We start from the raw sequence: 24,482 nt of genomic DNA on the forward strand, positions 1-24,482 counted from the left end.
GTCTAAGAATTTCTAACCTCTTGAGGGATGGCCAAGGGAGATGATTTGAGGGGACTGTGTTCCAGGCCATCTTTGCATTTATTTGCAAATGGAGATGATGTGAGATTGGTCCCACCTGTTCACCAAATCCTCTGTTGTCCACAGGCACATCCCAATGAACTTACTAATGGTGTCATCAGTTCAGCATTCATGCACCTCTTCAAGGATTCCATCCGACTGTTTGCAACCTACAACGAAGGGATTATTAACCTGCTAGGTACAATGCTGTTCTCCTCAGGTCATGGAGGGAGGGCAGAAGGCAGTCTGCTTTCTGAATTTACTTGTACTCGCATTGTATCCCCTTTATTCGAGGCCAATCCCTTTTCCCTGATGGAAACCAAGCTCCCCAGGGGCTGCCAAGGCCATCGGTTACACCCAAATGTGGCCTTGCCAAGTCTGGAGGCATGACTTTCTTGGATCTATGCACACGCTCACACACATTCCCCGGGGACTCCATGGTGAGGCCTTTAAGCCTGGCTTCCCATGATCCTATTCAGGTGAGAGCATCCTTCTGAAGTCACTCCTCACTTTTTTCTCCTGAGATAGAGGAGTGATTCCTTTCTGGGAGAGGATGCTCTAGACTGCCTCTTGGCCATTATAGGAAGAGAGGCAGAATGGCCAGAAGGTCAGATTTGGAGGCAGAAAGAGGTGGCTTCTGGGTCTGCCCCAGACACCTGGTAGCCAAGTTCATGCCACCTCAGGGCCTTGGGTAACTGGGAAAGGGGCATGGCCACTGAGGGAGTCCCCATGCTGAGACAGTCATACATCAAGACTTCCAAGCCACTGGGGCCTTTCTTTTCCTGGCCTCTGGTCGAGTTGGGAATATTTCATTTTGAGAATCTATTTCCTTCCATAAACTCATGTCCAGAATGGAGTAAGGCCGACGGCAGGGCAGAAGTGGGTCCCCATTAGACTAGTGACAAATAGCTGCCACAAATAGAATTGGACACTACTACTGGCTGCCCCACATTACCAATCCCAAGGCTGACCATTGGGTCAGGAGAGATAGATAGGCCCCCGGGTGCTTTGGCACAACTAGTTAGAAAAGCCCCACGGAATTGGACCAAGTGAGGGGCCACAATGACCCCTCTGTGGTCTGGGCTTAGAGGAGGCCACTAAGAAAAAATAAAGTCCTCATAGACACCGCCACTTTCCTAGAGATAAGGGAACTGGGCTTCCAGTACTGCCCTTGGCAAGAATCTTGTAAGTGTTCCCCTCCCCGCTCCATGCCCCTCCCCCCCGACGTTTGGAGCCTTTGTCTGTTGATTGTAGAAAAATACTTCGACATGAAGAAGAACCAATGCAAAGAAGGCCTAGAGAGTTACAAGAAGTTCCTGGGAAGAATGGCCAAATTATCCGAGTTCCTGAAAGTGGCCGAGGTAATGTGGCATGGACCAGTTGCCATTCTCTGGCTTCCTCTTCCCATGGTTGGCTGCCCTACTCAAAGTGTGGTCTGCTGCCAGGGGCTTGGATTCTAATCCTTCTCCTCTCTCTGGTCTTTTTTCTCTAAAAGGGGAAGAATAAGCACTGTTGAATCTGCCTCCCTGCCCCTCCCCCCCCAGTCCCACCTGTGGAGAGAGAATATCTCCCAAGCTCAGTAGTGGTGGCTGTTGACTTTCCTCAGTTTGTTGCTCCTCTTGGATTTCTCCTTCCCCTTCATTTCCCAGTCTGGCCTTTCCCCTCCTCAACCCAAAGATCCATCCCTTGTTACAAAGAATTAAAAAAAAAAGTAAGAAGCCCAGAGCCTAGCCATCTAGCCAGCTTGGGGCCTACCCTGTAGAGATCCGAGGACAACTTCTGGTGAAGGGGGGGGTCACCAGGGTGACAGAGTGGTGTGGCATCTCCTCCACTAAACTTTGTTTTTCTGTTCCCCAGGGGTGCTGAGCCTGCTGGGAAGGCTCTGGCCCTCTCTGGGGGCTCACTGGGGATTTAGTTCAAATGATGTAGCGATTCCAGGCCAGAAATGAGGGCTCTTCTCTCGAGTGTTTTCTCTTGTGACATAAGCAAATGCCAAGAACCCTCTTTGGTCCCCATGCATGAGTTAAGTACTCCCCCTAGGACCCAGGGCCCAAACAAACACCTTACACTCTCCCAGAGAAGTCACTGCAGGCTTTGGAGGAATTGCCTAGAGATTAAGAAGCACAAAATTATCAAAGGCCCAATTGAAGAGGGAGTAAGAGAGAGCCACACAAGGAGCCATCAGTGGGCCTACTTTATTGGCCGAGTGCCCCTGGGCAAGTCATGTCACCTCTCCGGGCATCCTGAGAGAGAGAGCCCAGAACCTGAAGGCAGTGAGGAGCCATGGACACTTCTCAGCTGCTTTGGGGAAAGGGCCACACAGACACCTTTGCTACTGACTGATTCAGTTGTTTTTTGTTTTTTTTTTTTTCTGACCTCTTGTGATTCCAGCAAGTTGGGATCGACCGAGCTGATATTCCTGATCTCACTCAGGTGAGTATCTTCTTGGGACTGTTTTAGCCCATTTCCCTTTTGTGTCCTTCGGGGATTACATCAAATCCCTTCCTTTCTGATAAGCCATTTGCTCCCATCAACACTTCCCTGAGCTCCTTGGTGTGATGTAAAGGTGGTCTGGTGGGGCTAGGAAGGGGCCGGGCAGCATGGGATTTGTTAGAAATTTCTCCAAGGACCAAAGATGGGAGGGGAATAGGCTCTCCTATGGCATGCACTTGGTGACGATGCCTCTCTTTAGTCCCTGCTTGGGCTTTCATTGGTGTGTGCCAGTGCGGGGGGCGGGGCAGTCAGACCTTCCTGATTCCCATGTTGCCAGGGGGAGTCCTGGGCCCCAAGTTCAAATTCAGCTTCAAACACTTTCTGAGTGTTACCCTCACACCCTTTCTGTGTGCCCTACTACCTGCCTCAGTTTATCTGTAAAACGGGGACCATGATGGTTGTGAGGATCCGATGAGCTCATCATTGTAAAGCAATCTGGGCATGCTGGCAGTAAAGAGTCATAAACAAGATTCATTGAGGACCTGGAACCCCAGGTCTGATACTTCCTGTCTGTGGGGACCCTTTGGGCCTTAGTTGGACTCGGGGATCTCTGGGCTCCCAGCCTTCAAGGGCATAAGTATAGAGAGACCAGACCAGTGATACACGGGGGGTGGGGGAAGCCCCCTTTGACCTGCTGTGGCAGCACCCCATGCTGACCTTGGAACTCCTCTCTAGGCCCCAAGCAGCCTGTTTGAAGCCCTCGAACAACATGTGGCTTCTTTGGAAGGTCGCAGGTCGAAGGAGCTCTTGGCAGTTTACAGGTAAGTGGTCACACACGCCTGCCTCCACTGGACCTTTTCTTCTCCACCTGCCTGCCCTGTTACCCTTCCCACCAGGGGACCTTGGACTCTGAAGTTGGTGGAAAGAGCCATCTCTTGGCAGGGGCTCCTGGACCCCCACTAGCTGGAAATTTGAGAAGTCCACGTTCCCCATATTCCTTTGCACCTGAGAACCGAGGCAGAGGCTGGCCAATCGTTGACCTCCCTGGGAGTGACCAAGAGAGGGAGCTTGGAACACTGAATGCCTTGAGCTACCCACCCCCCGCCTGGAGGAACTACATGTGGAGCTAGTTCTACAGGCCTTGGGGGTCCAAAGCATCCCCTTTACAGTGCCACACAACTTGGTCTCTCCATCTGTGCCCCTTCTTTCCCTCAGTCTTCTCTCTCTCGCTGCTTCTCTGTCTCTCTCTTTGTCTCTATCTCTCTGTTTTTGTGTCTCTGCTTCTGTCTTTCTCTGACTCTCTGTTTCTCTCTCTCTGTCTCTGACTATATCTCTATCTCTGTCTCTGTGTCTGTCTATCTCTCTCTGTCTCTCTCTCTCTCCCTCTGCCTCTATCTCTCTCCGTCTGTCTCTCTGTCTCCTTCTGTCTCTCTCTCTGTCTCTCTCACTCTCTCCTCTCTCTTCTCTCTCCCTATTTCCTCTCTGCCTCTGTCTTTCTCTGTCTCTGGCTCTCTCTGTCTCCCTGTCACTCTCTCTGTCTCCCTCTCTCTTTGTCTCTCTGTCTGTCTTTATCTCTCTCTGTCTTTATCTCTCTCTCTTGCCCTCCCTCTCTGTCTCTTCCCACCTTCTGTCTATCTCTCTCTGTCTCTCTCTCTCTCTCTCTCTCTCTCTCTCTCTCTCTCTCCTCTGTTTCTGTTATCTCACCCTAACTCTCTGTCTCTCTGCCTTTTTCTCTCTCTGTCTCCCTCTCCCTCTCCCTCTCTCTCCTTCTCTGTCTTTGTCTTTCTCTCTGTCTTTATCTATATCTCTATATCTCTATCTCTGCCTCTGGCTTTCTCTCTCTCTCTCTCTCTCTCTCTCTCTCTCTCTCTGTGTGTGTCTCAGTCTGTGTTTGTCTCTGTCTCTGTCTCTGCCTCTCTTGCTGCTTCTCTGTCTCACAGATATCCACCATCCACCTGTCCCACTGTCTCTCTTCTCTATCTGTCTCTGTCTCCTTGTCCCCAATTCTCTGTCCTTCTCTCCCTCCTCCACGTGTGGCCAGGGTACCTTTTGCTTTCTGTCATTTTCACCACCCTCCTACAATAATGGTGGTCATATCTGCTCCTGGGAGTCCTCCCAAGTGGTGTGCGCACTTGTGGTAGAGGCCTGTGGAGAGCCAGGGCTCCCTACATCCATTGACAACCTGCTTTAGGCCTTTAATTACTGCATGACGGTCACCAAATCACTTCATGTTTTTGTGCCTCAGTTTACTCCTGTGTACAGTACAGTGTTGAATGGCCTTTCCTTTGCAGACTTCGTATTGGGAAAATCACCAGAGAGAAAGTCAGTGCGTTGTTTAGAACCCTTTAACTAAGTGCTCACCTTCATGATGAATTGCTCAGTCATAGAATGCCAATGGAGGGGCCACTAGATGGCACTACAATGGATAGAGCATTGGCCCTGGAGTCAGGAGGACCTGAGTTCAAATCCAACCTCAGACAATTAATTACCTGTGTGGCCTTGGCCAAGTCACTCAACCCCATTGCCTTACAAAAATAAAAAAAAAAAAAAGAATGACTGTGGCCTTATTTCTGGTAATAAACTTGAATGAAAGAATTAAATATATTTAAAAAAAACAACAACTAGCAAAACGGGGTGTTTGTGGGAGCCGGGAAGGTCTACCACGTATGAGACGCCATGACTGATGGTGCTACCTTGAGGAGGGCTTTGCTCCCTTCTGAGCAGAAGCTAGAGCCCAAGGGAGGGGATGGAAGGAAGCTGCTTCCCTAGCTGACCCTACCTGTGCTCTGGCCCCCTTAGCTGGGGTATGGTGGGTAGGATAGGGTGAAGGCTGGCTCAGCCTCTAGGGGCTCATGGGTTCTGAGGAACCTGGCCTTGGGCTGCCTGGGGAGGAAGGCATTGGCTGTGGTCTATGTCCCGAGGTTACAGAGGTGGCAACCATCTGAATTTGGGGTGGCAGTGGGATCAGTTGGATTTTGGGGAATTCTGGGCTTCCCCTGGGGCCTAGCTAGAAGCCAAGTGGCTCGAACATCAAGTGGCACAAGGGTGTTTTTTGCCACCCTCCTCATCCTCACCCAGTTTTCCTGGGCAGAGAAAGGAGGTATTTGTTAAGCAGATTAGCAGCAATGCCAGTTGAAGGGTGGATGTGGGATGGCAGGATCCCCATGGCTTTTTGTCCCTCCCTTCATTTCCCCATCTTTTAGGAGACCATCCCCTTGTACCCTGAAGGGTGTGCCCCCCAGCTGTGCTAGTGATCTCTTGTGCAGAAAAGTGGGTTGATCTTTTTGTTCCTTAAATGTTACAGCCCAAAGGTGCCTAGCTTTGTTTGGGTGCTGTGGCCTTCGGGTCTAGCCTTCTGCTCCCCATGATAACTTGTGTTACAGAGCAGACAACCTCTTGAGCGCCGTGTCCACACTTACCAGCACTGGGAAGGCCTTTAGCCGGGTGGCGGAGAAGCAGAAGAAACAGATGTTGGAGGAAAACCAGGCATTCCTGCAGATCTCGAAGGTAGGCCGATTCTGGCCCAATGCCTGCCTATCCAACCTGCCTCTGTTGGGCCCATAGGGGCACTGGGCTGGGGAACCTTCCAAGTGCCAACATAGATCCCGAACTGGGAGGTCGCCATCAGTGAGCTTGACATCCGGTTCTGATGGGGTTTTGCCTACCTTTCTGGGGCCCCTTCCAGTGGTGCCACTCATTGGCTGGCCTGCCTTGAAGACTGAGGTCCATCTTCACAATATTGATGGAAAGTTTTGTCTTCCTTTGACTTGGGGACGGATTGGGAGTATTCCACATGTTATCCCATCAGGCAGCAGTACAGAGGTTAAAGGTCACCTCTTAGGGGACTGCTAAGGGAACTGGTACTGCTTCTTACAGAACAGGGAGACTTCTGTAAGTTCTCTGGGAAGGGTTCTCAGGAAAAGGTGAGTTTGGAGTTAAACTGTAAGGGGCCATGCCAGGTGTGGAAACCATTTTTATGAAATTCTCATTTTCTCAAACTGGGCAGTGCGACTTCTCCAAACGCAAGATTTGAAGCCCTGGCGCTGGACTCCTTCCTGCGGCAACCCCTTGTGCTTCAGCTAGGCTATGTCCTTTGGTTCTAGGAGAAATTTTTGAAAGAAACCCCAGTGACCCCCGATTCTGCCTCTGTAGCCAAGTCTCCGAGGATTGGAGCAAGAAAAACCACGCCAGCCTCCCCTGCTGCCGACCTTTTGGCCCCCTTGATGTCTCCGCCCACCAGGTGAGATGAGCCCTTCCTTTGTGTTTCCCAGCTCCTCTGGCCCTGCCTTCAGTTGGGGAGCTGTGGGTAGACTTGGCTGCCCCCCAGCTGCCAGGCTGATCTCAGTCATCCTTGAAGTCTCCTTGGCTCCTCTTCTTTGGTCATGCACCTCATTCTGTGAGTCTCCTGCCACTTTCGTGCCAGATGCTAGTCTCAGTGGGGCCCATCCCGCCATTTGTCCACTCAGTTTTCAGCATCTCACTAGTCTCCACTAATATTCATCCACCATTGCAGCCTGGCTTGCCAACTTCTGAGGCGGGAAGGCTTCAGGCCCTGGGCTCAATCCCTCTTTGTGCCCCCCCCCCAGTCAGGTGACCCTGACAGGCAGAGCTGCTCCTGGTCCACATTGATGGCAGGTTTGTCCTCATTAGTAGTGCCTTCTGTTGAAGAAATGACAAGGCCAGCCTCCCTTCCAATAAAAAGCACCAGGCCCCAAGCATAGCCATAGGTGCCCAGAAATGTTAAAAGAGGAAACTGAGGCCAACTAATCCATTACATTCTCACTGTAAGGGTTGGCAAACTACAGGCCTCAGGTGAAAGCCAGAATTTCTATAAGGGTGCATTTCTTAACCAGGGTGGCAAGGTGCCTTACAAACACCAAGTGGGGGCCCAGTTTGATTCTCAGGTCCTCGTTTTCTGACCTCCTGCTCCAGAAAATAACAGCTGGAAAGAGATTTCAGTAGTGACCAAAAGCCTCAGTCATTATCTCCAATGTGACATGGCACATCGAATAGGAGGAGATGTTAAAGTCCAAATGGGGAAAAGTAAAGGAAAGATGCAGAGAAGCCTGTTCAGCTCTGGGCAGCACAGACTGTACCTCAGAGTGGTTTAGGACTGGTTGTGGCCTTTCATCAGGCAGTAGAAAGACCCTGGGCCACTGTGGACCCTCCCTTGGCCTCATGTCTATATGCCTCTTTGATGCCCTATGACCCTTTGGGACACGTAGATGACTCAGTGTGATGCCTGTTGACTGACTGTGGTGCATTTTCTATTTGTGATGGGAAAAATTTGGGGATGGGGGGGACTATCCTTTCCTGCCATTACATCATCCAGGTTGTCCCTCCTGGATAAAAAAGATAGGTAGCTTTTGCCTTCAAATCACACTGGAATGATCTGGTAAGGGTATGCATCATTATGTGTGTGATGGTAGGTCTGTGAGTGGGATATCAGACTGGGGACGAGGTAGCTCTCTGACCTGAGACATTTAACTGGGGGAGGGGTAGGTCTCTGACCTGGGATATCAGACTAGGGAGGGGCAAGCCTGTGAGCAGGATATTTAATTGGGGGAGGGGGAGGTCCCTGAGCTGGATATCAGACTGGGGGAGGGGTAGGTCTATGAGAGGGATATGTGACTTTGTGTGAGGGTATGTATGTGAGACATATCTGACTGGGGGGGAAGTAAGTCAATGAAGGGGATATCTCAGTGGGGATGGGATATGTCTGTGAGAGATCTGACTGGGTGAGCAATATGGATCTGTGGGGTTGGGCCTGTGGGAAGAATGTAGCTCTTTGAGTTGGGATGTGTCCATGTTGGGGATATATGTCTGTATGTATGTATATATGTGGGGGTGTGCAGCTATAGAGGGTTTGTGTTTGAAGATGTGTATATGGGGGTATGTTATTGTGGGGGGTACATATGTGAGAGGGTATGGAGCCCTGATGGGGGGTTATACAGCTGTCTGGTGTGGCATGTAAGTGGTGGGGGTTATATGGCTGTGTGCACCAGTGCAGCCACTGGGAGCACATGCACTTTTGTGTTCGGACACCTCCCAATGCTGGTTTCAGAGAGAAGGGATTCTGATCGGGGTCTTTTCTGGAACCAGCCCCTTTTTCTGTTCTCCCCCAGCGTGGCCAACATCTCCGGGGATCTCTTTGGTCTTCAGCCCACCTTCGTTTTCCCCACACAGAACACTGCCGATGCTATGGGGACCCTAGGAAACCAAAGCTGGGGAGCTGGTGAGTTTGTTCCCTGAGGCTGAATCTTGGGGAACTGCATTGTGTTCACGGGTCAGGGCTTCTGCCACACTCATTTTTGTTTCTTTTTTTTTTTTTAATTTTTATTTCTTGAAGGCAATGGAGTTAAGTGACTTGGCCAAGGCAATTATGAAGTGTCTGAGGGCAAATTTGAACTCATATCCTCCTGATTCCAGGAGTGCTCTATCCCCTGGGCCACCTAGCTGCCCCCCTCCACCACACTCACTTTTGCCATTCTTTTCCCTGCCTTCTTCTGAAACACTATTCCAAGCATCATTAGGCTTTCCTGCTCAGGACTGGCTCCTCAGGCCACACCTCACTAATTTGGCCCAGCACCCCCTTTCAGAGGCTTCTTTAGCATAGAGTTCCAAAAGCAGATTCTTGGTTGTTCAAAATGTCTGTAAAATATAGAGTCAATGAACTTCAGGGGAGCAAAATGCCAAGGGCTAAAGGGCGAGACCTCTGGTTCCTTTCCCTTTCTTGATCATTTTCCCATGTAAGAATGGCCACCAGCTAAGGTGGGGACAATTCTAGGTCTAATGGGCATGCCTTTTGCTTGGATGCCTTGAGGCTGTATTTGTCTGTTCACCCCATAATATGTGTTCCTTCCTTCTCAGGGTTTCCTCAATTAGCTCCTACAAGTTCTGCTTCTTCAGAAGTCCCTATGGATTTTGACTCTCTGTTTGGAACAAGATTGCCCAACTCCGAGTGCCAAGCAGCTAAAGGTAACAACCATGATGAGGCCTCTTGGTAGGGTGGCCACAGCCTGGTCTCTGACTTGAGGCAAACAGATATAAGCCTTGGGGTATTAGATCCTAGGGACTTTGTATTCGAGGGGGATGTCTGGTGGCAGGCCCTCTGTTGGCCAGGAGGTGCCAGGACCCTCTAGCAACTGGCCTTCCTGTTACTGAACACACACGGGGGGCATGCCTGTTGATGCAGGCTTTGATTTGCTTCCACTAAGATCTTGCAAGAATTCTGCACAGTCTGGAGGTGAGTGAGATCTCCAATGATGCCTATGGAGTGCCGACCGTGGCAGACCTTGGTGGAATTGGTAAGATGTCCAGGTTGGTCTAAATTTGGGGACTGGGCCTCTTGGAGTCCCAAGGAGCTAGCTCCTCACTGGGTATTCAGCCACAGGGGATGAACTGACCACAGTGGCTAGTGACAGTTTGTCTACTGAGTGACAGACGGAAAGCAGTCTGCACCAATGGAAGTTTTCAGGTTCACGAACTGACAGCTTTGGGCAAGCATCAACCCAAGATTTTCTCCGCAGCTTACGGGAATCCACAAAATAAGTAGCCAGTTCACATGGGGCTCAGTTAGTACACAAAGGGTAAAATACTTTTCCTAGTAGCTCCAAGGCCCTGATGGTGGAGCTCAGAGCTGATCAAGTCTTTCTGGAAGGAAATTTGAGACTAGGACCAATACACTAACTCTTTGACCCAGCAATACATCTGTACCCCAAAGTGATTAAAGAGGAAAAGGACCTGCATGTACAAGCAGCTGCTCTTTTAAAAAAAAGTAATAGTCATATTATTTGTTTTTCTACCAACATGGTATGATAATATTCACCAATCGGGTTTTGGGGGGCAAGATTTTAACTTTAACATTTTCTCCCTCTCTCCCTTCCTTCAGTCTTCCTCAATGGAAAGCTATCTCCTATAGGCTCTATATGGGCAATTATGCTAAAAATAGATCTGTCTTAATCATGTTGTAAAAGAAATCAAATCCAAATGGAAGAAAAAAATTAGAGAGAGAAAAATGACATGAAACCGAAGACAAATTTTAAAAATGGAAACAATTAAGCTTTGATCTGCTTTTAAATGCCACAGTTCTCTCTCTGAACATGGATGGTGTTTTCCTTCACAAGTCTTAGAATTGTCTTTGATTATTGTGCTGCTGAAATGAGCAAATCCATCAGTTGACCATCATCCCATTTTGCTGTGAGTGTGTACAATGTTCTTCTGGTTTTGCTCCTTTCAGTCTGCATCAATTCATATACGTCCTTCCAAGCTTTTCTGAAGTCCCATTGTTAATAATTTCTTATAGAACAATAGTGTTCCAGCACCTTCAGATACCACAATTTGTTCAGCTGATAGTCGCTCTTTTGGTGGTGGGAAGGAATTTGAAACCAAGGGGATACCCATCTGGGGAATAGCTAAACAATTTAGGGTATATGAAAGGAATGGAATATTAGCCTTTAACACAGTGCCTGGAGCATAGTAAATAAATATTAAAAGTAAATAATAAATAGGGGCAGCTAGGTGACGTGGTGGATAGAGCACTGGCCCTGGAGACAGGAAGACCTGAGTTCAAATTTGGCCTCCAACACTTAATGATTACCTAGCTGTGTGACCTTGGGCAAGTCACTTAACCCCATTGCCTTGCAAAAAATAAAAATAATAAATAAGTCAATAAATAATAGTAAATAATATAGCTTTATAAACATATTAATAATATAAATAACAATATAATAAATCAGTAAAAAATAAGAACAAATAAAAGTAAAAATAATAAAAATAAAGATGCTTACTAAATCTTTATTTACTGACTAATATTGTGCTGGAAGAAATGATGCAGGGGATGGTTTTGGAGAAATTTGAACTGATTTAAATGAACAGATGCAAATTGAAGTGAGCAGAACCAAAGCAATTTGTGCGGTAGCATCAATAATGTAGCAGTAATTAACTCTGAAGACTCATGGTTCTGATCAACACAGTGACAATCCCCCAACTCCAAAACTTTTCCATTATAGAATGAATATTCGATCACATACAGATACCACAGTTTTATCCACTAATAGCAGCTCTTTTTTTGTGGTGGCAAAGTAGATACCTATCTGGGGAATAACGAAACAATTTAGGGTATGTGAAAGTGATGGAATACTAACTAGCTCACACAAGGCTGCCCACCTCCAGAGAGAGCAAAGGGACACAAGGGCAAATCAAAGCTTCTTTCTGTTCTTTTCCTTTCTTTTCTTCCTCTCTTCCCTTCCTTTCCTCTCCCCTTTTCCCTTGGTTAGTGTGGCACTTTGTGATTGATCTTGTTTTTCTCACCTCAGTGGAGGCAGGAATGAAGGGGGGGAAGGAGAAAATTCCAAGTCTAAAATAAAATTGAATTCAAAAATACTTCCCCTGCATTTCACATAATGATTGAAAATTGCTTTCTTTGTTAACCTTGATATGTGCTTTCTGTTTTCTCTTGCATGTTCTTTGAATGGATCACACCAACCACCTTGGGATGGTGAGTTTGGGCCAAAGCCTTTCCAGGGAAAACCTAGTGCCTGAGAAAGGCACTGACTGTCTCCTGGGGGTCCTGCAGGGTGGGAGAGGAGCAGGGGTGGGAGGAAGGGGGGGAGAGAGGCTGCCCCAGGGACAGTAGAATGTCACACTCTCCAAATGGACTACCTTGTCCACAGTTTTGTTGCACTCATAGATATCACCTATCACAGCATAGGGTGAGCTGCTATTTGGTCAAGCGGAGGGACTGTCCCCTATTTCCCTACTTTGGTGGTATCTGTGGCCCCTATGCCAGATTTCCCAAAGGTAATGGTGTGGAAAAATTTGGTCTTTCTCTCATGGCCCACAGCCACTGAGAGCTACCAATAACAGTTCTCCACTCTCTGGGAAAGTTCTTACTTCCAGGGCATCTTTATCACTTTTTTTGTTTTGTTTTTTGGCTTTTTAAAAAAAAATAAGGCAGTGGGGTAAATTGACTTGCCCAAGGACACACAGCTAGGCAATTATTAAGTGTCTGAGGCTGGATTTGAACTCAGGTCCACCGCTTTAACCACTGAGCCACCTAGTTGCCCGCCTCTCTATCATTTTAAAAAAATCTTACCACTCTTTTGTTTGCACATCATCTTTATTGCCCAACAGTGTCCCTTGTAACAAAAAAAGAAGAGGGGAAAAGAGCTTTTCTGCTAAACTAAGGCACCAGCCCATCTTGACTATGTGCACAGTGTTCTACCCTCATGGTCCTCCCACCTGTCAGAGAAATCAATAATAGTTCCAGCAAGTTAGCAGAACCAGTTCTTGAACACTATCCTTCTGACTCTCAAATAGAGCATACTTAAGAAAACCAGAATTTTAAGGCCTATCTTTGTAAATTTTACAGTCACAACAAAATCACCCAATTTGTGTCCCCTTCTGAATTTCTTTTTTCTTTTTTTTTTTTTTTTTGCTCCTATGCATTATTTTTTAAATTTATATTGAAGGCAGTGCAGTTAAGTGACTTGCCCAAACTCACCCAGTTAGGAAATTTTTAAGTGTGTGAAGTCAGATTTGAACTCATTTCCTCCTGACTCCAGGGCCAATGCTTGATTCACTACACCACCTAGCTGTCCCCCACTTTTGAATTTCTTTTGGGGGGAGGTATGTACTTTTCTAGTTTTATTAAAGATAGAAGTGACACTTTTGAGGAGACCAAGGGCTAGGCTAGAAGCCAGGGTGACCTCCTCTGATAAATGCACAAACACACATACACACATGCCACATGCATACCCAAAGACTCAGGGCACGCTCATTCTAAGACTAGAAGTTACGGAGAAGAAGCTGCCCTGATTGGAAGGAGGAATTTCTCCCTCCAATAATGAAATGCCAGGCCCCATCCCTAGGCCTGTGGCCTTCTTAAGGGGAAAGCATCTTGGGGAGGTTTTCTGCTGTTTCAGACTGGAATAGACTTGGCTTGCCACCCTGCTGGGCTCCCAGAGGGCAGTCACAGCTTCTGGGATTGGCGCTCTTGAGTTGGACTTCAAAGACTGGGGGGGGAAGTTTAACAAGTGAAGAGGAAGGAGGAGGGCTTGTTGGGGACCAAATGCAAGCATGTACTAGGGCCAGAGAGTGGCACAATCTGCCTGGAAGCCAGAATCTGAGAAAAGGTGGAGAATGGGCTGGGGGAGTTGGGGGGGGACTAGCAATCAGGACTTTGCAAGCCCGGCCCAGGTCTGGGGGTTCTTTACTTAGCAGTCGTGTCAAAGGGAGACAAGGAGGGAAGGGACGATCTTTTGCTACCTAGATAGACCTGGCCCTGAAGCTCCAATGGAAGAGGCAGGGAGAGAAAGCCTTCCAGACTCGGGGGACTCAGCCACTACAAAGGCCTGTGTTGTCCATGGGGTCTAGCAGGCAGCTCAGTCTGATTGGAGGATGGGCTCTGTGGGGGGGGGGGGGGGGGATAGAGACTGGAGCCATATTATGAAGGCTGTTAAATTTGCCAAGCAGAGGAGTTTGTTATTTGATCTTAGAAGCAGTAGGGAGCCTTTGACTCTTCCTAGGAAGGAGTGACCTGGTAACCTAATTTAAGAATAGCATTTTAGGCAGCTGGGTGGCACAGTGGATGGAGCCAGTTTAAATCTGACCTCAGATTCTTAATAATTGCGTAGCTGTGTGACCTTGGGTAAGTCACTTGCAAAACCAAAAACAAAATATCTCATTTTGGAAGTTCCATGGAGGATGACTGGGGGAAGGGTCAGATTAGAAACAGAGACCTGGGAAAGAGGTTGTGTAAGTGCAAGCAACAAGAGACGGGGTCATATTGGATCTGTGAGGCAATGACTCCAGAGAGCCGGGGGTCCTTGCATCATCCCGAGGGCCTTGTTAATAAAGCTCAAGATGCTCAGCTCAGATGGCATCCCAGTGTAGTCTGAAGCACCCACTGTCCCGCTTCCTTCCTCTGTGGTCTCTGGACATGAGCAGAAAGAAGTGGGGGGAAGGGAGAGAAGGACACAATCCACTTTGCTCCCAAGGTCTATTTAGAATGTGGCCTCAGGGTGAAGACAGTGCTCTAGTCTTTGTTGGGAGAGTTTTCTTGGCATGGCAAATGGATACCAGCACAAATGCCTCGGGATAGTCAATTGGTTCCTGATATCCAATGAGATGATATCCAGGTCATCGTTTAGTAGACGTTTGCAATCATGGAGTCCTTTAGTGCTATAGACAGCATGGCTCAGTGGATGGAGTTCTGGATTTGGAATCAGGAAACCTGCAGTTCCGATTTTGCTTTTAATACTAGCTGTGGGACCTTGGGCAAGTCACTTCAGCTCTGTTTGCCTCAGTTTCGTCCCCTGTAAAATGGGGATAAGAACAGCAGCCACCTTCCAAGGTCGTTCCAAGGCTCAAATAAAGGTATAGAAATGGTAGCTTGTCTACTGGTGGCCACAGCTTCCACAGTTCCCCCTGGCCAGGGAAGTGAGCTGACCAGTTTGATTCCGCTTCCTGTCTCCTTTGCAGGTCTGGGTTCTGCTCACACTGTAGCCCCAGCAGCCTCAACAGCTCAGGAGCACAAAGAGGTTGAACTCAGCCAAGACACTGGGCCAGGCCTTGGGAATGATCTGGACACCTCCCTCGCCAAGCTCATGGGAAGTAAGTGCTCAGTTTAATGACCCTTTAAACTTAAATGTAGCTTAGAGATCATCATCATCATCATCATCATGCCTAATATTTAAATAACACCTCTGGGGTGCCAGTTTCTAAATATCTCACTGGATCCTCACAACAAACCTGGGAGGGAGTTGCGGAGATGATCCTCATTTTACAGATGAGGAAACTGAGGCAGGCAGTGGTGACGTGACTTGCCAGGTTCACGCAGCTAGGAAGTGTATGAGGTTGGACTTGGTCTTCCTGCCTCTAAGCCCAGGGCTCTGTGGCTATTCATTGCTTTGAGCTGCACTTGAAAGAAAAATGATACATACCTAATTTCCTTTTGTTAAAACAGATCTTGACTTCGGAGCAAGTCCCAAAAAGTAAGTTACTTTTTTGTTGTTTGGTTGGTTTTTTGGCAAGGCAGTGGGGTTAAGTGACTTGTTTAAGGTCACATGGCTAGGTAATTCTTAAGTGTCTGAAGCTGGATTTGAACTCCAATCCTTCTGACTCCCAGGGCCAGGGCTCTATCCACTGGCATCCCAACTCTATCCACCATCTATGCGTTCATCCCTGGCTAGAGTTAGAAACTTTCAACTGTTCTCCCACAATTCCAGGTGCCCAAGCTACTCCAATCTTTACTACCTGGGCAGGTGGTCCCATTCGTTCATGGGTGCTCTAGCCACCTAGTGGCCCCAGTAAGTTACTTTTTGAAAAAGGGCAGCTAATAGTTTGGTGTTTTAGGAGAGGTCAAAGGAAGGGCCTTGGTTCAGTCCCATAATTAGAAGTCCCTGATTTGGGTCCAAGACACTGCCATGAACAGGACACCTGCCCAGGTAGTAGTAAAGATTGGAGTAACTTGGGCATTTGGAATTGTGGGAGAACAGCTGAAAGAGTCTAACCTCTAACCAGTGAGGAGTGCTTAGATGGTTGAAAACTATCCACGGAGAGCTGGAAGGTCCTTGAAGGGTTAGGCATCGAGTGAGATCCAGAAAGGCCCGAGTCATTGATCCCAAGTTCCAGAGTTAGCCTGTGACCCAGCTGGGACTTGAACCCAGTGTTACCCCCTCCCAAGGCAGGGTTCTTCCCGTGCTAGTTTTCCTTCCATCCATCCATCCATCCATCCATGCCCCCATGCCCCCAAGCAACACCAGTTGGCAAGAATCTAGAATTTTTGTGATCATTTGCTATCCCAGACTCCACTGTCATTTTCCTCATTCTTTGCTCATTTGACCAAGACAGACCAGCCCAAGGTTCTATGATTTGGCTGCTCAGCCTCAGTCTATTGGCTTCATTATTTCATGGTCCTCTGGCATCCCAGCTCTACCTCTTCCATCATCCTTCATCCACACAGTCGTCTCCCCCCCCCCCCAATCAATCTTCCTCCTCTGAGCAGCTTCTTGAGTTCCTATGTTAAGAACATGAATGCGCAATATGGAAGGAGAGCCATCCCAGAGGAGAGGGACAGTGCAGACACTCTAGGCTGAACTTCCCAAACATGTGACATTAAGTAAAAGTCAAATCTAGGGATGCTATTGGGACATGAGGAGGCTGCTGCCCAGGCCAAGGCCAGACTGGGCTGTAAATGAGTGGCAGGTATCACAGGTTTGATCACAGCACTCTGATGGCCTAGAATCTTCTCTTAATGACACTTTCACCAAGTGATTTCTGTTCAGTGACCCTCCCAAGGTCAGAGTCACATAGCTAGGGATGGTCTGACCTCAATCTGTGAATCTTAAGTAGGAGCCTCTGGGAACACCTGCCACTGGGTAGTTGTGATGGCAGCTTCCTCCTCACTGGAAAAAGGAAGGGATTAATGACACTTGGCTTACAAGCTTGGAGCTGCTGCCTTTGGCAGTGGGCATTGATGGGTATATGGTGCAGCTCCCAGAGTTTGGCTCCTGGCTTAGAGAGATATAGTTCAGGGATGCACGCATTTCTTGGGGAAAGGCACAGTACCTTGAGAACTGATGCTCTTTTTCTGGTTGGTATATGACATGCAGACTGGTGAGTAGGGGGATGACAGGGACCAGAAAGATCTGGCCCAAAGACTCCAGGACTCTTTGAGGGAGGTGGGAGGATGCTTTCCCTCAGGTAGATCAGAGAGGGATGCCAAAAGGACCGTGTCTGAGCTGAGCCTGGTGGGGTGAGGAGGCTTCTGACAGCCTGAGGCTGGAGGGAGGGCTTCCTGGATGGTACCTCTCTTGTAAACTTCATATCTCTTTTGAATAGTCATCTGGACAAGTGTGTGAATACTCTTTGTCATCTACATTTTGCATCCTATCCAGTCCCAGCATGCAAAGTTGTTTGCTTGGGGCTTCAGCCCATTTCCTCATTGTGACAAGGGCAACTATGCGGAAAGGTTCACTTGTACATCTCCTTCTAGAGCTGACATTCAGTGGAATCAGCCACCTGAGAAGAAAATGACAGGAGGAATGAACTGGCAGGTGAAAGCTAGCAGCGCATCGACCTCTTGGAGTTCTACCACCATCTCCTCTGTTCCACAAATGGTAAGAGCTGCTTCCCACACAGGTGCCCACTGGGTTTTGTTTTGAGTTGTTTTGTTTTACTTATTCGTCCCACACACTAGGACACGGGTTGGGAGAATAGCCAGGGGAGATTTTCCTTTTCAATTGCCTTCATACTGATGAGGTCAAGCCGGCATCCATCTCCCATCTTTCTCACAAGGATGACCTGAGAGACTATCAAAAAGTTTGGAAGAGAGAAGACTTAAGTAGTCACTGCAGAATTGGTTGAATGACCACCCCCAAAGAGTAACTATGAATAGATGGGTGGTAGCCTGGAAGGTTGTCTCACAGGCTCTGCTGTAGGCACTGTGGCATTCATTATGCGGAGGGGTAACTTGGCAGATAACACAGCTGAATGGCTTAGATAGCTGGTACAGTGGATGACAGAGGATCCCCAAAGATTTTGCCTTGCAAAAACCTTAAAAAAAGAAATAAAGAAAGGTCTTCTCTTGGGTAGTAGAGAAAATCAAGAAAACCTGGGTTCAAATCCTGCTGTACCATGGGCACATGATCAGGATTCATCTAGAAGTTTCATATTGAGACCAGGTGCAATGGTAAAGATCATTTTCATATTGGAAGTTCCCTTTACCAATGAAATCCCACTTCTAGGATTTCCTGTCACTTCATTGGTACTAATCAAGTGAATTATATATCATGTGACAGACTTTTTTTTGTCATTATTTCAGGTGCCTGTCCCCATATCCTATCCAGTGTCCACACATCAGCTGCCTGTTTATGGCATGGTAAGAAGTCCACTAGCCTGAGTGTAAGAGAAGTAAAGTTGAAACCCTTTGGGTAACACTATTGAGAGGAGGACCAATAACGCAGAATAGAAAAGCAAGGAGCCTTCCCCCACAGGAGCCCCTGGGGAGGCCTGGCCAGAGGGATACAGAATTTTAACACTCTCATTGATCTTTCCTCTAAATAGTCCCTTTGCATTTCCTCACTTTATGCCAAAATATGACTATACAGAAGTGCAGAAGGACCCGAGGGCTTCTGATTGGGAGTAGCTATTGTGTAGACAAGGCAGGTGCAGAGAAGAGAGACTTGACTGGTTCTTAGTTCTCTTTGCCAAACTGGGGCATCTCTTTTCAAAGGTTTGTGGTCTACTTGGTATCTTTATTTTTCCTCACCTGCTTTTCACTTTGGCCTTTTGAGATCTTGCACTCTGAACTGCTTTAGTTGGTTACAGGCTCTAAAAGGGAGAAATTCAAGATGGCAGCTCAGAAATTAGTCTGGATGCCTAGGAGAGCAGGAAAAGAAAAGGATAGCAATAGCTGTCCTTCAATTTTCAAAGAAGACATGCCAGTCAGGTTAATGGTGGTATGGTTTGCACCATCGTGAAAAGACACCCTTCTCACTTGCCTTTTCTAGAACCATTTCACCCCTTGACCCGATCTGATTGGAGTCTTTCGGCCTTTGATTATGTCTTCCTCTCATATATGAGTGAGGTACCACGATGTTTCAACAATGCCGGGCAAAGTGCCAGTATGTCGTTTCTGGCAACAGAATGTAGACATTGTGATATACCTAACAGCTTCTGGGCAACCAAAGGCTTTGGGTTCCAGGGGAAGTATGGTTGAATGTCTGAGAGGAAATGTCATACTGATGATTAGTCCATTAAGAGACAGGTTTGGATTTACCATCGCTGAAGCGATGAGGTGCCTCATATGCCAGCTGTTGCCATTTTGTTACCAGATGTCACATGCTGGCACTTGGGCCAGCATTGCTGAAACGTGGTGCCTCACCGGTACATGAGGAAAAGATTGTACTGATGATCAGTTCATTGAGACACCGGCTTAGGCATACCATGGTACTGTAGAGAAAAACAACTACCTCCTATGTCTCCTGCTGGTGCTTGTCTTACAGGAGCCCTGGGAAGTTGGGGTTCATTGTGACTAGTGTTCAGCAAATGTCCATTCAGTTCTGGGCTGTGTGCCATCCCTTACTAATGATGACCAGCATTTACCTAGCATTTGAAGGTTTGCAAAGTGCTTAACACTTATCATCTCATTTGATTATCTCAAATGACCTGGGAGGGAGGTGCTATTTTCATTCTTATTTGACAGTCAGAGAACCTGAGGCAGACAGGAGCTAATAGGTATCTGGGGACAGATTTGAACTCAGGTCATGCCACCTAGTATGCCACCTAGCTGCCTCAGGGAAACTATCTCTGCCCTTGAGGTGGCCATTCTGAGCCAATTAAGGATATTGTCTGTAGTTTCTGGTGGAGGCAAGATATGAATTTAGGGGGTCTTGTCTCCCAGCCATTGCCAGAAGTGGCAATTAGGAAGGGGCTGGGTTGTGGTGCTGAACCCAAAGAGCAAACTGGAGACCAGCATTGGATCAGTTTGGAGATCTTTCATGTCCCAGGGACTTCCTGGGGATGGAAGAGTCCCCAAATCAGACAGTCCCTGAGTGTTCAGGAGATAGGGTTTTTAGAGTGTTTTTTTTTGGGGGGGGGTACTGAGAGCAAGCAGGAGACTGAAGCACAGACAGCAGTTAGATATACTTTCTTGTCATACTACTCCAAACATATGTAAACATATGGTCCAGGATAGATAGGGGACTAGACAGAGTGGGGAAGGGTCAGGGTCTTTGTGTTCTGTCTGAACATGGTTCTGAGATGGAGGGAGTCACGTATTCCAGGGCTTCCTACAGGTTTAAGGGAGTTGAATTTACTATCTTATGGTTCCAGCTGCATCTGGGGAGGGGGAGGCAGTCCTGGGAGGAAGCCAGAATTTTACAGATATAGCAAGATAATGAGGGTAACAAGGGGGCTTTCTGAATCCTGGACAAATTTATGGTATGTCGGTGACCCCCAGAACCAAGCATTTGGGTCCTGTCAGATTATTTTCAGACCCAAAGGTGCTTAGCCAAAATTTTATTTCTGAGGAGTTTCTTGGGGCCCAGGAAGGTATCAAGGACCCCTTCTATATAGGGATTACACAAATATGGATATTGTACTTCATTCCCCACTTTTTTTTCAAAATAACTCAAACCATTAAGTTATCCTCTTCATAACCTGGGTAAACATGAACTACAAGCATTTTTACAAAGCATCCAGGTATCATCCTTACATCTCAATCCACCTTTCTCTTTAAGTTGTACAGACCAGCTAAATCAGAGATAAGACTCTTCTTAGAGAGGATCTACACACTCATACCACCCAATGGTCTCCCTCCTTTTCTTTCAATGGAGAACATCTCCGCCCTGTGTCTCCTCTTAAGGAGAGGGGCCTAAGTAGGGGTGTCACACTTACAGAATCAAGGGGATGTTACAAAAACAGATCCCCTGACTACACAATGCATACATAGGTGAGAAATGGTAGAGAGGAACTGGTCCAGTGTCTCTCCTCTCTTCTCTTCTCTCCTGGACACCTCCAATGTCCTTCTGCATCTCCTGAATCAGTTCTACAAAGTCCTTTCCAGCTCTGGTGACTTGTTGAGACCTTGTCTTCTGGTACAAAACCTGCTTTAACGTTTTCCTCAGACCAAAACACAGGTTTTCCTCACAAGACAATGAGATTCTGGAGCTTATTACAATTTGCATTTTGCTTTATTGCCTTATTGCCACACATACTTCACTTTAACACAGTAAACTTCCATTAGTGTTGTACTACAGCAGCAAACCCCCAATGAGAATGATCATCCTGTCCTAAGCTTGTAACGTACATTCAACAATCCTCTTCATTCAGAGTACTCGGCATCTGGTTTAAAATCAAACAATCTTAGCCTTTGCTCATATTATAATAATGGCTCAAACATCCTTAACCAAAATAAAATTTTTCAAAATATTCCCAAATATACCATTGACTTTCCTTTTTCCTGTTTATCTGACTCGCCTTCCTTTCCTTAAACTAGGCCTTAAAACTGATTATCCTAAGAATTTCCCATTCTTCTTCTTACCCAAATATCCCTTCTCAATAAAATTAAAGAAACTTAATTCCTATCTTAACATGTAGCTGTTAGCAGTGTCAGAGCCACACACCAGACACACCTAACCTATCTCTGGCGAATAGATCCAGTTCGCCTAAAACTTCTTTTTCTGATTTGCTTAGTAGCGGTACAGATCCAGGACATCAAAGGGAAATTCCCTTATAGGTATTGAATATCAGTGTCCAGGCAGAGGTCATGTGGGTAGTCAGATGTCTTAGGCCAGATTTATTCTTCCAGGTGAGACATTATCCAAATGTCATTCTGGGGAAATCAAGTCAGAAGGGTCCAACCTCAGGCCATACTGAGATGCTGCCCCTTTGGCTGCCCATCCCAGTCACCTGACACCTTGGCTTCTTTGGCTCCAAGAACATGACATTTACCCAGTAGCATTTCCTTTTGCTGACCATCCTGGTATCTGATATAAAAGAAAATCAATTACAAGTCCCTGGGATCTAAAATAGTTGTTTTACCTAATTAGATCTCCAAGTGAATCCACTTCACAATTTAGATTGGGGGGGAGGGTCACAATCAATCAGCTCCCTTCCTTACACATAGATTACCTGTATGTACTCTGAGTGGCCCTGTCATTAGAATACATTAAATAGGGTTACTTTCTAAACATTCAAAAAGCAGTCAAGTTCTCCCAGGATCTGGAGTATCCCTTGAGAGATTTGAGCTGGAAAGGCAGGGCCATTGTCTGACCTGATTCCTAGCAGGAGGCCAAATCATGGAGGGGCTCATTCAGAATTTTTTAAACTACTTCCAAGGCTGTTTCATTAGCTTCTCCCCATTCTGAAAATGTGCCAACAAAACCCAGGAGATATTCACTACCTGCTGCAGGTGTTTTTACTGTCTCTCTGTTGTTTTTGTGATAAGAATTGTTCTGCCAGTTCCCCACCATCCTCCTGTTGCCTTCTTCTATCCCTTTTGATTCCCTGAAGGAATCTTCTGAGGGGGAGGTAGGTTGGTTCAGGGGGAGACAGAACAGGATTTTTCCATCTAGGAATGTTCATTCCCTTCCCTGCTCTTGTATACCCCCCCCCCCCGCTTTTGATCTAGCGAAGGGGGAACAGACAGGACCCGGTGACAGGGGTAGGGGGATGGATTTGGGAATTTTGGGGAATTCAGGGGCTGAGGTCTCTAAATGTAACAAAACAGTAATAAGTGTACCACATGAAGAACTAGATTTCACAAAATAATCTGTCCATTATTACATTTATACCTGGACCTACAGATCTAGAGCAAGGTCCAACACATCATTTAAAAGTTCAGGGAACCCAGAGGGTCATGCTTTGATAATTTCCCTCATTAAAGCAATTGATCATTAATTCCAGCTTTGACATCATTACAGTCAAATAGGTTATATTTCCAAAAGCATATCACATGTTTGATAACACCCTTCAATCTTACTCATTGATAAGTCATCTAATTAGGGATACCGAATTTTAATTGAAGGAAGAAATGTACAATTTAATTCTTTAAAATGTAAACATTAAATTCTTAACCTACGTGAAACATAAGGTTTTCATGCTGACATCTCATTCTCTTAAAGCAACAGAAAACAACAGGTTCTCTGAAAGTTAACCTTAGAATGAAGTATCTTTTCCACACAAACCTCTTCTGAATTTTTGCTTTATAACTTATTTATCTCTTCTTCCAAATACACTTCTGTTTTCAAAATGAAGAAAAAAGATTCTCCATGAATTTAGTCTTATGCCTATGATAATTTCAAAAGCCCGATGTACACTTTTTACCCATGACAGTGTAATATTTCCATAGATAATTTCTTCTTCTTAAATAATAGATAATAAGCTACATTGATCCCACATATCAGTATTCTCTTTCATAAACATGAGGTGAAAAACAAAGCCTTTCACAAAATCTCTGGGCCAAAATGACCTTGAGAGATATAACCTTGTTGGCAAGGTGTTCTCTAGGTTTTTTTTTCCATAACCAATCTGTACAAATGTGATAGATGAAACTTTAATTCATTCACAGTTTGTTATTACAAAACAATTTTGGTCTCAAAAAGCATAGCTTAAACTGTTGTTATACAAAGTTGACTAAATTTCAATTACATGTGTGTTCCCCGTTCCCTTTACTCCCTAAAACTTTATGATACAAAGAATTCTTAAAACCAATTGTTGCTAAAAAAAATCCCTTCTTATAACTATAAGATTTTCTTTATACTTCTCTGAAATTCCTAAAGTCAAATTCAAATTAACTTTAAATCATTTTCTTTTCAAAGCCTGAATAGTTTGCAAATTCTTCTCATCTTTATCAGTGCAATTCTAACTTCTCAGTGCTCTAGCCTCACTGACCACCATTGCTTCATATTAGCACATTCTATGTTCTGGGAATTGGAGATTCCCCACAATTTGAGATATCAAAGTGATATGGACTAATTCTTTACCTTTACTATTTATCATTACTCACTCACTCTAGATTTTTACCAAAAACATGGACTACATCCTAATCCGTGTCAAATATTACCTTCCCCTTGTTTAGTTATTCTAAAGCTAACTCACAAGTCTGTCCTGACTCCCATTACTCTGGAGGGGCCAGAAAACATCAGAATCCAAACTCAAACATGTTTACAAATCCCTTAGTTCCATTTACATGTCTCTTTAGATTAGCACATTATAGGATCAACAATAACATAAAATTCACCCAGCAATTGCTTTCATATCCACCTTTTCACCTTATGGGGTTTACTACTTTTCCAATAAATTCACTGCCAAATGTAAAAAGTGGCAGTCTAATGCAGTTTTAAAATCATCCCAACCTCATAGAAACATATATCTCCCTAAAGACTTACAGTTCCATACTTTCTTCTTTTCTTACAGTGATCTGTAAACCACAAGTTTCCAAAGTTCCCCAAATCCATCTTTGGTGTACAAAGTCAAACCTGCTT

The 24,482-nt window shown here is 46.1% G+C and overlaps 1 protein-coding gene across 5 annotated transcripts in view; it reads left to right on the top strand.

The window, feature by feature from the left end:
- Nucleotides 1-24,482, top strand: part of VBP1 (VHL binding protein 1) — a 55,955-nt gene that overhangs the window by 3,663 nt on the left and 27,810 nt on the right. For 4 of the 5 annotated variants that reach the window (XM_074207630.1, XM_074207637.1, XM_074207631.1 and 1 more), the window contains exons 6-18: nt 145-256; nt 1,312-1,418; nt 2,449-2,490; nt 3,226-3,311; nt 5,874-5,997; nt 6,594-6,730; nt 8,616-8,725; nt 9,361-9,468; nt 9,708-9,797; nt 14,998-15,105; nt 15,458-15,485; nt 17,489-17,612; nt 18,317-18,373. In XM_074207630.1, coding sequence (XP_074063731.1) covers nt 145-256; nt 1,312-1,418; nt 2,449-2,490; nt 3,226-3,311; nt 5,874-5,997; nt 6,594-6,730; nt 8,616-8,725; nt 9,361-9,468; nt 9,708-9,797; nt 14,998-15,105; nt 15,458-15,485; nt 17,489-17,612; nt 18,317-18,373 — 1,233 coding nt within the window. The remainder of the gene's footprint in view (nt 1-144; nt 257-1,311; nt 1,419-2,448; nt 2,491-3,225; nt 3,312-5,873; nt 5,998-6,593; nt 6,731-8,615; nt 8,726-9,360; nt 9,469-9,707; nt 9,798-14,997; nt 15,106-15,457; nt 15,486-17,488; nt 17,613-18,316; nt 18,374-24,482) is intronic. The other variant, XM_074207633.1, reaches the window with a different exon arrangement.

This window comes from Macrotis lagotis, chromosome X (assembly GCF_037893015.1).
Source record: "Macrotis lagotis isolate mMagLag1 chromosome X, bilby.v1.9.chrom.fasta, whole genome shotgun sequence".
Classification (NCBI taxonomy): Eukaryota; Metazoa; Chordata; class Mammalia; order Peramelemorphia; family Peramelidae; genus Macrotis; species Macrotis lagotis.